Source organism: Heptranchias perlo, chromosome 4 (genome assembly GCF_035084215.1).
Source record: "Heptranchias perlo isolate sHepPer1 chromosome 4, sHepPer1.hap1, whole genome shotgun sequence".
NCBI classification, from domain to species: domain Eukaryota; kingdom Metazoa; phylum Chordata; class Chondrichthyes; order Hexanchiformes; family Hexanchidae; genus Heptranchias; species Heptranchias perlo.
The window spans coordinates 30,881,072-30,894,259 of NC_090328.1; the positions used below are offsets into that span (position 1 = coordinate 30,881,072).

Consider the following 13,188-nt stretch of genomic DNA (forward strand, 5'->3'; position numbering starts at 1 on the left):
AGTCATGAGGGAAGCTTTAAGAGCCAAGCTGGTGAATGGTAATCATTGGTGGCCTATTTACATTTCAAATGTAAAGAATCTCTCAACACCAGGTTATAGTCCAACAATTTTATTTGAAAAATCACAAGCTTTTGGAGATTATCTCCTTAGTCAGGTGAGCCTGAAGGAGATAATCTCTGAAAGCTTGTGATTTTCAAATAAAATTGTTAGACTATAACCTGGTGTTGTAAGATTCTTTACATTTGTCAACCCCAGTCCATCACCGGCATCTCCACATCATATTTATATTTCAGAACTGCTACAAGAACTATTTATATTGTAGGATTCTACCGCAGTAAAACAACTGCAGTGCCAATTTGTGAATGGGGTTATTTTAAAATTAAAGTTTGTTGTTTCAGGTTGCCAAACTTTCTTCAATGGGCGGGGAAGGTCTGTCCAGGTCTGTAAGTAAGATTGGCCAATTAAGGTGGGCAGTGCTTAACACACCAACAGCCAGAAAGATGGAAGCCTCTGGTGGCAATGTTTATACTGTCGTCAAAAGCACCAGCACCTCATTTACATTACCTTTCTGCCATTGATGACAGTAGGATGGCAAAGTAAACAGAAAAGAATGGGATCCAACAGTAAAGTTCTTCACAAACCCTCATTGGTAGGATTATAGACAGTTTTAAATGCGATTTCTACAATACCCTAGTAGAAAAGTCATTACAAAATTACCTGCGATGGTCTCCCCAAGAAAGCAATAAGAAACCTAAATTGGCATTAGTAAACTATACTATCAAGTCACTTTATGGTAAAGCTGTAAAACCATATAGCTTTCCAAGTCACTGCTGCCCCAAATTTATTAATCCTAGTTTATGCAACATCATGTTTGAGTTAAGACATCAACTACAGAAGGATTTCTCATTTACAGTTTTCCATATCAAGATCTGGACACAAGTACTCCACAGATGGCTACTATCCCAGCATATTTCCAGTAAAGTCGCACTAAAGGAATGGTGATTTTAATTTAAATACAGGAAAATTGCTGTGTTTGGTCAGTGGCAGCAATGCAAATTTTTAACGCAACAAAATAAAAACAAACTTTCTTCGCACCTACCTGCCCACATGCAATATAGATAGCAGTAACAATATTTGCAGCATGTGCATTGTAACCACCAAGACTTCCAGCCATAGCTGAGCCCACCAGGTTTTTGCTGATATTTACTTCTACAAGAGACTCAGTAGTGGTTTTTAAAACCTAAAGAAAACAAGATGCAGAGAGCTGCATTAATTACAGATCATTAATGTTTGAAATCAAATGTTCTGAAAAAAAATTAGATGCATAAATACTAATTAGTGCATATTTCTTGGTGAAGAAGCATTAACTAAATCCAAAACACATCTGTGCATACTGATGTACCTCTCGCACAACTTTGGCTGGAATGACTGCTTCACAGACAACAGACTTCCCCCTTCCCTCAATCCAATTAATAGCGGCAGGTTTCTTGTCGGTGCAATAGTTGCCACTAACTGCAAGTACATGCATAGATGGGAACTCCTCCTGCAACCTGGAGAGAGCCTTCTCTGTGCCCTAAAAAACAAGCAGAAAAGAAAACTTAAGATGTCTAATTCTGGAACATTTGCAAAAGGACAACTCCATCTATCACACAGAAAAGGCCCACACAATGCAGCAACACATCACAGTATAATAGGTACAGCACAGGAGATGGCCATCCTGCCTGTGCCGGCTCTTTGACAGAGCTATCCAATTAATCCCATTCTCCTGCTCTTTCCCCATTGCCCTGTAAATTTTTTCCCCTTCAAGTATTTATCCAATTCCCTTTTGAAAGTTACTACTGAATCTGCTTCCACCACCTTTTCAGGCAGTGCATTCCAGATCATTACAACTCATGGTGTAAAAAAAAAATTTCCTCATGGCGCCTCTGGCTCTTTGGCCGATCACCTTAAATCTGTGTCCTCTGGTTACCGACCCTTCTGCCACAGGAAACAATTTCTCCTTATTTACTCTGTCAAAACCCTTTCATAATTTTGAACACCTCTATTAAATCTCCCCTTAACCTTCTCTGCACTCAGGAGAACAACCCCAGTTGTTCCAGTGTCTCTGCGTAACTGAAGTCCCTCATCCCTGGCACCACTCTAGTAAATCTCTTCTGTGCCCTCTCTGAAGCATTGACATCTTTCCTAAAGTGTGGTGAACATAATACTCTAGTTGAGGCCTAATTAGTGTTTATAAAAGGTTTAGCAAAACTTCCTTGCTTTTGTACTCTATGCCTCTATTAATAAAGCCCAGGATCCCATGTGCTTTAACAACAGCCTTCTCATCTTGTCCTACCACCTTCAAAGATTTGTGTACATGCACCCCCAGGTCTTTCTGTTCCTGCACCCCCTTTAATATGTATCAAAAAGAGCAGTGGTCCTAATACTGACCCAAGGACCACCACTGCATACTTCCCTCCAGTCTGAAAAACAACTGTTCACCACTACTCTTTGCTTTTGGTCCTAGTCAATTTTGTATCCACATTGCCATTGTCTCTTTAATCCTATGGGCTTTAATTTTGCTAACAAGTTTATTATGTGGTACTTTATCAAAGGCCTTTTGGAAGTCCATATACACAACATCAACTGCACTACCCTCATCAACCCTCTCCGTTACTTCAAAGAACTCAATCATGTTAGTCAAACACAATTTGCCTTTAACAAATCAGTGCTGGCTTTCATTTATTAGCCCATACTTTTCCCAAGTGCCAAATAATTTTGTCCCGGATTATTGTCTCAAAGTTTCCCCATCATCGACATTAAGCTGACTGGCCTGTAATTGCCAGGTTTATCCCTCTCCACTTCTTTGAATAGGGGTGTAACATTTACAATACTCCAACACCACCCCCATATCTAAACAGAGGATTGGAAGATTGTGGCCAGAGCCTCTGCAATTTTGACCCTTACTTCCCTCAGTAACCTAGGGTGCATCCCATCTGGACCAGGTGACATCCGAGAAAACAAATGTTGACACTGGATTACTGGAATCTTTATTTTAGTTTAAAGAATTAAAACATCCAGTCTATGGTTCCTTAGCAAACAGATGCATGCCAAAGTATTGCAGAACCTGCTAGTGATGGAGAAAGTAGTGATAAAGAAACACTGCAAATGCCAGAAACTTGAAGTAAAAATGTAAAATGCTTGAAAATTACAAGTCAGCCAGCAGCTGAAAAGAGAAAAGATGAGTTAACATTTTGGGTGTAGACCCTTCAACTCATCTTTTCTCTTTTCAGCTGCTGATTTACTTGTAATTTTCAAGCATTTTCAGTTTTTACTTCAAGTAAGTCAGCAGCTGAAAAGAGAAAAGATGAGTTAACACTTCAGGTGTTGAAGGGTCTACACCCAAAATGTTAGCATCTGAAAAGAAAAAAGATGAGTGACAGTCCAATCTATGTATTTCCAGCATAGTTTTAGTGCAGAAATTAGCAGTGCTCTCTAATGAATTATGTTTTAAGCTTCCCAGAGAACTGAAGCACTGATTTGCTTGGAATCCCTGAGCTATTAAAACAAGATGTGGAGATGCCGGTGATGGACTGGGGTTGACAATTGTAAACAATTTTACAACACCAAGTTATAGTCCAGCAATTTTATTTTAAATTCACAAGCTTTCGGAGGCTACCTCCTTCCTCAGGTGAACGATGTGGAATCAGTGCTGTTAGGTGATTGAGTATAACTATTTCTAGATTTGAACTGGCAGTATTAAGTTCCAATCAAATCATACTTGCAGTATTAAGCTGCATCTGGACAATCAGATGGTTGAGCAGGCAAATACAAGGCAATAGAGAGAATTTGTTTTAAATAGGATCCACATTTCTTAAGTAAATTTTTCAAAAATCTATTCAAAAAATTATATTTAAAGATTTTATAAATTACACATATAGTCCCTACCATGATTTGTCCACTAGAAGCAGTGGTGGTTAAACCATAATAGGTTGTACTGTACACCAATCCTCCTCATTTTGTTTCTATAACGAATGGCTGGAGTGGCCCCTACAATTTGCACTGCATTTCCGGTTCCTGCTACCCACAATACAGTGCTTCTGTACACACGAGTGCATCACACCACCACATTGTTGCTCTATCGGACTGAAGCATGATAACATATTCTCAACAGCAAGTCACGCAATTCTTTTCAAAGCCGAAATCAAACAATATTCAGGTGCTACGGATTAAGTGGCAGCCTGTGAATTCACAGCCCATTTTGATTATGCATTTCTCTCCCTCTCCATAGCTCTATTTTGATGCCTTTGATGAAGGGAAGCCTTTTAGGAACTCATTTTGATCACAGGTGGAATCCAGTTAGCTAGACAAAGGGCCAATTTTACGAATACAGTAGATAAAGAACGTGCATGCCATTAGCACTTTATATGAATAAATCGGTAAATACAGGGGATTAACAAGGTGCAAATTTATTGAAGAACCTATAAAACTGTCCGAAATAGCCGGTGCACTTATTATAAGCGGCTCCTTAGTAATTGACTCCTATGGCAATAGTAAATGGTTAGTGTTATCTGCCTGATATAGTCAGCTGCCCGTGATAAGCATGGGCAGCGTAAATGGTGGGGACTGTAAATTGAAAACAACATTTTTATACCTGTTTCCCTTCATGACATTCTCAGTCATGGCTTAGTTGGTAGCACTCTCGCCTCTCAGTCAGAAGGTTGTGGGTTCAAGTCCCACTCCAGAGACTTGAGCACAAAATCTAGGCTGACACTGCAGTGCAGTACTGAGGGAGTGCTGCACGTCGGAGGTGCCGCCGTTTGGATGAGACGTTAAACTGAGGCTCCCTTTGTAAAAGATCCCATGGCACTATTTGGGACGGTCTCTGTGGCGCAATCAGTTAGCGCATTGGGCTGTTAACCGAAAAAAAGTTGGTGGTTCAAGCCCACCCAGGGAAAAAAATTGCACCTTTAAGAGTGTACAAAATTATGAGGGGCACAGATAGGATGGATACTAAGGAGCTTTTTCCCTTCGTTGAGGGTTCTATAACAAGGGGACATAGATTCAAGGTAAAAGGCGGGAGGTTTAGAGGGGATTTGAGAAAGAACTTTTTCACCCAGAGGGTGGTTGGAGTCTGGAACTCACTGCCTGAAAGGGTTGTGGAGGCAGGAACCCTCACAACATTCAAGAAGCATTTGGATGAGCACTTGAAATGCCATAGCATACAAGGCTACGGACCAAATGCTGGAATATGGGATTAGAGTAGACAGGGCTGATGGCCGGCGCGGACACGATGGGCCGAAGGGCCTCTATCCGTGCTGTATAACTCTATGACTCTATGTCGGCTTTAACAGCACTTGCCCAATTGCATAAACTATTTAACACTACAACTTGCTCTAATCCAGAGATAGATTTGTAGGAATTTTCACTTTTTCAGGGAATGGCTATGCCAATGTTCAAGAATTTAGCTAACTAGTAGCTATGTATGCCAACTGCAGTGCTGGCTCACTGAAATATCAACCTGCTCGTCAGTCAGACATATTTAATGGAAACCTGTACTTGCCTTTGAGATCATGTTCATGCCCATGGCATCTCCAGTCTTGGATTGAAAGCGGATATAAAGGTTACGCCCAGCAAGACCAATCTGCAGCTTCTGAAGGCGGGCAAACCTGCATATCAGAATTTTTAAAAGTGTAAATATAAAAAAAAATAGCATAAACACTACCTGAGATTTTATGTAAAACGTTTAATGGATTTACAGAGATCAGAAGCTGCAGTATCAGCTCCAGCCACCCAGTATCTTATTAATAGAGTCTGGTTTCACCTGCAATTCTCCTAACAATTTATGGGGCCAAAATTCTGGTGATTGGGGAGGATAAAGGACTCACATCATAGAGTCTTTCACCCATTCCCTTCATGTCTCAGGACTGGGCCTAGAGGAGTTGCCGGGCTACTTAAATGATAGTAATGCTGAAGTTGCTGTCGCAATGCACCCTTAAAAGATTAGGGTACAAATATTAAACATAACTTTCTTGGCTAGTTCTTGAAACATGCAGATGATGGCAAATTCAATCAGCTAATGGAAGCACCACATACATAAATCTACATCCTTCTAGAAGGTCACAACATCACTCAGTGAAACAAAGACAGTTGGTGGGGATAGTGGGAGAGGGAAAGAGGGGGAAAAGGAAAACAAAAAAAAGGGAAGAGGGAGAACTGAACCAATTTATTACTTCATGGTAGCCAAAGAGCAACAATGACAAAGAGTCTGCACCTCAGTGTTTCACCCTCATTTGGAAGGATACACAAAACCCTCACCTGCTGGTGCTATCAAACATCCCCTTTATAATCTGGTAACCATCAGGGCTCTCCAGCCACGCTTTCACTTCTGCAGCATCACATGCAGTAGGCAGCCTCACAACTGGCCCTCTAGTCATTCCATCTGCCAATACACAACTGCGTGCTCCACCACCAAGCTTGAATTGAAAGTTAAAGTTTTTAGAACAAAAATAACTATTATGAAAGATTGAAGTGTTACAGAAAACATATTGTGGTATACTTTTGATACAAGAAAGCACTCAACTATACAGTACTTGTGCAGTGAAGTTGACAATTTACATCTCTTACTTACACATATTGCCCTGCAACCTCGGTTAGTGCTCGCCACAAGACAGCCTTCGGTAGTTGCCATAGGCACTTGGAACTCCTTCCCATTCAAACAAAGTGGTCCAGCAACTCCCACAGGAACAGGCATGTAGCCAATGATGTTCTCACAGCAAGTTCCCATGACCTAAAGGTTCAAATTAGACAAAATAAATTCACATGCATCAAAAGTGAAATTAAGTCACCAAATTCAACAGCGACTATAAATCCTACATTTAAACATCTCCTGCCAAAGCTCAGCTGGTTAAGGCCATGAATAGCTAAGTCATACAGATCAGGAATGTCCTATGTTTGCTCCCCAGTCTGTGCAGAGTTAATGATCTCGGGCAAGGCACTGTCAGTGGTGGCACAAATGGCCTCAGGGTCCTTGGGAAAAATAAACTAACCAAGGGTTCCTACTCGAGAATGCAATCCAGTGACCTCTGATGAAAGTGTGCATATTCGGATGTCAAGGGAAGGCCATGAGCAAACTTCACCGCTGTTCCTCAAAGTTAACACAGCCCCCAACCCTCACTGTCTAGGCTCGCACATGAAAAATGGGCACTTGGGAGGGAGGAAAAAAATAAGATTTATATTCACGTAACACTTATTACTATACACTAGCAAAAAAATTAGTACACCTGGATGGTGCCATAGAGCAGTATGATGCAAATTTAATCCCCTAATCCATGATCTTATGATCTGAGGGAAAAAAGAGTCTTTACAGAGGTGCTTATGAGTCCCAGTGGCATGCAGAATGCCCACTTTCCTCCTATATCCACGTTCCTCAGTTGCAGGGTTGAGTCACTACAGACTGAGGAATAAAGAAGAAAAACAGGGGAGAAAAAAAACCTGAACTAGCACACAATAATCTCAATATGCTGTGTTCTCCAACATCACCAAGTTTCGTGGGAGTCTTCAAAAAAAATCATTTCATTTTTAAACAGTAAAACTAGCATCGAAAACTAGCCAACAGATATTAAAAATACAATTGATAGAAAATGTTTTAACAGAAACCTTAAATTACATAGGTGATTAGTTTTCCTTTTACATATGTACTTAACCTAACCTATTAAGCCTCACCTTATTTTTGTTTAAATGAGTTAAAACTCATTTTTGTTTAAAAATATCCCATATTTTCCTCATCTGTCACTCTTAATAAGACACACCCCCACCTTTTCAACGGGTTTGCAATTTGTCCCTCTACCAGATTATAAATCTCTAATGTTGATAGCTCTGACTTACCAGTGAGTAATCATAGTCCCTGTAGGGAAGGTGGTGTAATGCAGTGGGTTTTGGGAGTTTTGGAGCTAGTAGCTGTCTACGTATGAATACACCACGCTCTGGAGTTTCCATCAAATTCTCCAGTTTGTAAGCTGGAATGTGTTTGGCATTCACCAGACGGACGATCTCAGCATCAGTAAGGTATTTTGCTCCTTTCTATTGTACAGAAGGGGAAAAAAAAACACACACACCCTGAGTTGAACAAAACTTTAAAATCAATTAAGTCACTGGTATCTTACAGCATGTTCAATCCTAAGGGCTCTACTAAATATACGATAAATGTTTCTGTAGAATAGGGATGGAGAAGATATTAAAACAAAATGAGGAACATAAAAATACTGGATTATTCGCTAACTGCAGAACGGGTCAATTTAATTTTTAAGATGAACCATTTTATCAGTTTACGGGTTGGTTAAAAGCTATTTCAAAACTTTGATTAAATTCATGTTGCATATCTTTAATTAGCATTAAATGCGATTGGCCATCCAATGTAACTGTACACATTTGCTCAGCTGTTCACAAGCATCATTACCAAGTAACTAAACATTCAAATTCATCTGAAGTTCATGATTCCAAAACCCTTTTTCAATACAGCAGCACCAGCAGAAACCAAACTCAGAAGAATTGCTATGTTCAATATGAATGTACAAGGCATGCAGGATTGGGAATTGGTCTGCCCATTGTTCAGCAACTAATATTTGTTACCTACAATAAGTCACTGAATCTATATTGATTATAATGGAATTTGATACAGACAACCACTTTCAGCATTTAACCAAACTGTTTAGTTTGTCATTGGACAGAATACAGAACACAAATTCATATTTCCTCCAGAGATCAATACAAAACAGAGTTGAGACCATGACTAATTAAGTTAAGAGATCTTTTACCTCTGGGCTTTTGAGTATGGACAAGCATTCTTCAATTGGTCGTGGCTCTAGTGGAAATTCAGTATCCAGCTCTTCAGGTGTTCCTGAAGATGAGGAGCTAGGAGGAGTGAGGTCTCCCAACACAAAATTTGCTTTTGACACACGATCAACTGATTTAGGGATAGAGCACTCAATAGGCTTAATGACCTCATCTGCATGAAAAATAATCTGGGATTAAAACTTAGTTTATAGCAAAGTACAAGCAACAGTAATCCTTCCCATTCAAAAAAGCATTACCAAAAACAATATGTATAAAGCCTGATGGATGAAAGTAATACTTTAACAATTACATTTACAGAAAGCTTTTAACAAGCTTCCCAAGTTGCTTCAGTTAGGGTCAAGACCCCAATCAAAAAGAATGAGGGGAAGTGGACAAAGACACTGAAGAATTGGTTTTAAGAAGGCTTTTGAAAATGGGGAGAGACGTAGCAAGGCGGTGGGGGTTTAAAAGAGAAAGCTCCTGTGTGGATGGGGCAGGAGTGAGAATGGAGCAAGGTAGCTAAAAGCTCTGCCAATAGACAGTTAACACTCACCCTTGCAACAAAAAAGCTAATTTTTTTTTAATATTCAGAAACATGCAAATCAAATTTTTAAATTCCACTAAATGCTGCTCATGAAGCCAGTCTTTCCTTTTTTGGTGGTACTTTATCAAGGTAGTGGAAGCAGATTCAATAATAACTTTCAAAAGGGAATTGGATAAATACTTGAAAGGGAAAAATTTGCAGGGCTATGGGGAAAGGGTCTAATTGAATAGCTCTTTCAAAGAGCTGGCACAGGCACGATGGGCCGAATGGCCTTTTTCTGTGCTGGATCATTCTCTGATTCTAGGTGAGTAACATCAGTACTGAGAAATAGAACATTTTTCTACATTTTACACCCAATGTCACTATCTAGCATTGCCACTAGGATTTCAGCAATAGTTGGTGTGAGAGAGAGAGAGAGAGAGAGAGAGAGAGACAGACACACATTTGGAAAAAACAGTATAATTATAGGATTTGTCTACCAACTATGGGTATGGTCTGGGGAGAGCAATTAGTATGATGCTAGAGTGAAGTACTGGTGGTTACAAATTTGTCACTGGTCAGGGTAGTGGAAGAAGCATATTTGTATGATATTCAGTCCATCAGCTCAATGTTAAAAGCATATTGGTTGTAGTATAACTTCTCTTTAGCGTATTGGTATCAGTAGGCTATATACACCCAATGACAACACTTTGCCTGAAGCAAGTTCAAATATATCAAACTGATATGGTAATGTAGTGGTTCTGTGACTGGACTAACGATCCATGGCAGTCTGAGAATTTGAATTCAGTTTAAAAAATATGAAAATAAAAAGCTGTCAGATCATAAAAACCCAAATGATTCACTAATGTACTTTAGGGAAGGAAACCTGCCATCCTTACCCAGTCTGGCTTATATGTGACTCCAGTCCCACAGCATAAGGGTATAGTTAATGTTCCATTACAGTGCACAGCAATTGTAACAAGCATCTGTAACTTCTACCTGTATTTTCTTTACTGGTTGGTTCCTCATCTGCTAGACAATTTGACTGGAATCTGGTAGTTCCAATATTATTCCTGCAGCAATCAGTATTCTTTTTCTGCACCACCATAGGAGATGTCATTGGATTCTTCAGTGAGAGAGTGGATTCAGTCTCCGTCTGCTCGAAGAATATGTATTTGATAGCAAGGAAGAGTGCTAGGCCAAGGGTGATTACCTGTTCAACATCCATGCTGATCATCCTATATAGGATAAAACAAACATTAAATGCATTAACTTGCATTATGTAAGTTTTACGATTAGGTTATGAACTTTATAAAACAAAGCACACTGTCTTGTCCTTGTACAATACCCTGGTTAGAGCCCATTTGTAATATTGCGTTCAGTACACATGGTGGGCAATATACTAGGTTTGGAAAAAGTCCAAAGAGGAGGGCAGCGAGGATCCCTCGCTTAAAAGACCGTAGTTATACAGAAAGGCTGGGTCTATTCCCTTTAGTAGACTTCGGGGTGATTTGATAGAGGTATACAAAATCGTTAAAGGGCTTGATTGTGTTTCCTTTGAGAGGCTATTTCAATTCGATAGGTTGGGAAAAACCAGAGGCCATATGTATAAGCTGTGTAAAGGTATGGCTAGGTTAGATGTTAGACTTTTCTTCTTTTCCCAGAGGTTAATAGACCTATGAAAAGTTTCACGTGCTATTATAAAAAGGTAGGTAAAATACCAGATGCTATATGCATGGTCTATGGGTCGCCTGGGCTAGTTTTTTGCCTCTCCTAGGAGATTACGTGACTGATGGTGGGCGTAGGTGTCTAATCATGATGCTCCAGCTGCCATGATTGTCATGGGGCAGGCTCGATGGACCAGCTAGTTTTTTTCCTGCCTGTCGATTTCATATATATACACAAGTTTGAAGCTTCTATGCCTTTAGAATGGGAACTACTTCTCATGTACTATTTCATAACACAAATGTTTGTGCCCAGAAGTTGAAATACCCAATTTACACATAGTAAAACGTGTAAAAACAAGACACCTGCATAAATGTACTCAGGATGCCTGAGGCACTGGAACCAAATATAGAAAGCACAATATTCAACACTGGTCTGAAAAGAAAAACTTTCTTGGGCAACTCCATTGATGGATATCTTAGGATTTCAAATACAGGGACCTAGGACCTATGTTCTGAAGCATATTATGTTAGATTTTGTCAACTGTAGGTAATCTGAATGCTAATGTCAGTTCCTCACAACCTTTAGGAGGGCAGACTGTCTAAAGGGAAAATTCCTCTTTTGAGAGCACATTGGAAAGGATTTGCTTTATTGTGATGTTTCTTCCCTAAAGTTAGCCAAAAGTTTGTTTCTGGCTCTCCCTTCAAAATAACTGGATTGTTTCAGAAGTTAGGAAAATGGGCTGATCTGACTTTGAAGTGCACACGCACTGCAACTGAACAGCAGAATAAGCACTCCAGAAAATTGGATTTTGCAACCTAGGGCTTCTCCTAAAATTAATAGATAACCAATATATTAGACACTTTTACCTTGTGCAGGCAACTTCCCTATATGTATCCACTTTATGCAATGATAAAGAATATGTTAGCCTACAAGCTGACAATTGCTTGAAGTTAATGCTCAATTACCTGGAAAGATAGAATTGCCACAGTGGTACATCTGGATCAATTCGTTTTGGCATACTTTCATCCAATCCTGTTCCTGATTTAGGCATTTCTAAGGTGTTATCCTGTGAAGGTGGTTCTGCTATCCAGCGACTATGAGCATGAACCAGAACTAATCCGAGAGACTGGAGGCCAGACAAAAAAAATTCCATAACAATTTATTTATCCATCCACAAGTTATTACAGTTCAATAATCTCTCTGGACGATCAACACAAAACTACAAAATTCAAAGCTTAACCTGGTAGTAGAACACATCAAAATATCCAGACAACTGGATTATTGGTTGGGCCATTTCCTTAGAAAGTTTTGGATTGTATGCACAATCATGCAACAATATTTCCAGACATTTGGAATTGTTGTAAAATATAACTAGTTCAGTTGTGTAGAACTTGACAATTAATGTTAATTACTACACTTTATCCAGAAAATACATAAGATGCCTTTCAATACTGACCATGATGACTTTCACCCTCTGTGTTACAGGATTTGGCTTGTTATCTTCCTCTTCCTCCAAGACTCTAGCAAAATGGCCAAGCTGCCAAATTGGACGACCCTCACGACTTTCCCGGGAAAGCTATGGGAGAAATTTGATGTTTAATTATCTTGAATGACAAAATTGTTTCCTGAAAACCAAACAGACCGTTTCTCATCATGATGTGCCACTTCATACCACACTTGTAAGCTACTAAAGGGTTTCCAACTTTATTTGACAATAAATCAAATTATGCAGCTCTCAATGAGTACATGTCAACTGACATTAAAATCATGCTAACACAGTATTGGAAAATTCCTAATTTTATGCTTACCTCTAATACCAGGGAGACACAAGCTGGGAAGAATGTCATGAAGACAAAGTAGTTTGCCAAAACAGACATGCAGCCAAAGCAGCACATAATTTCTAGTTGTCGCACTCCTGAAGGAAGAAAAAAAAAAGTTAAAAGGACTTTTTCTTCCCCTGATTTTTAAATTAATATTCCCTCCTTCCACACATTTTCTCTTGGCGTGTCTGTGGGTGATCTGCTTATGGGTTTATATCAGCACTGCTCTAAAGTCACTGCTAAATGGTATGCAAATGACTTTGCCTTCGCCTTCAACCTTGCCTTCCTGACCTCTACTAGGAGTTTCCTCACGGGTAATCGTTGAGATCAGTTACACACTCATAACAAAACTGCAGTTTCAAA

General features: G+C 39.5%; 1 protein-coding gene across 1 annotated transcript in view; it reads right to left on the reverse strand.

Moving 5' to 3' along the window:
- The window catches only part of hmgcra (3-hydroxy-3-methylglutaryl-CoA reductase a), a 34,749-nt gene that overhangs the window by 7,348 nt on the left and 14,213 nt on the right, over positions 1-13,188 (reverse strand). Inside the window, exons 7-17 of the mRNA XM_067982704.1 lie at positions 12,814-12,920; positions 12,462-12,581; positions 11,971-12,131; positions 10,337-10,575; positions 8,796-8,986; positions 7,867-8,061; positions 6,611-6,769; positions 6,298-6,455; positions 5,543-5,648; positions 1,403-1,573; positions 1,100-1,240 (exon numbers count right to left, since the gene is read on the reverse strand). Of these exons, the coding sequence (XP_067838805.1) occupies positions 1,100-1,240; positions 1,403-1,573; positions 5,543-5,648; positions 6,298-6,455; positions 6,611-6,769; positions 7,867-8,061; positions 8,796-8,986; positions 10,337-10,575; positions 11,971-12,131; positions 12,462-12,581; positions 12,814-12,920 (1,748 nt within the window). The remainder of the gene's footprint in view (positions 1-1,099; positions 1,241-1,402; positions 1,574-5,542; positions 5,649-6,297; positions 6,456-6,610; positions 6,770-7,866; positions 8,062-8,795; positions 8,987-10,336; positions 10,576-11,970; positions 12,132-12,461; positions 12,582-12,813; positions 12,921-13,188) is intronic.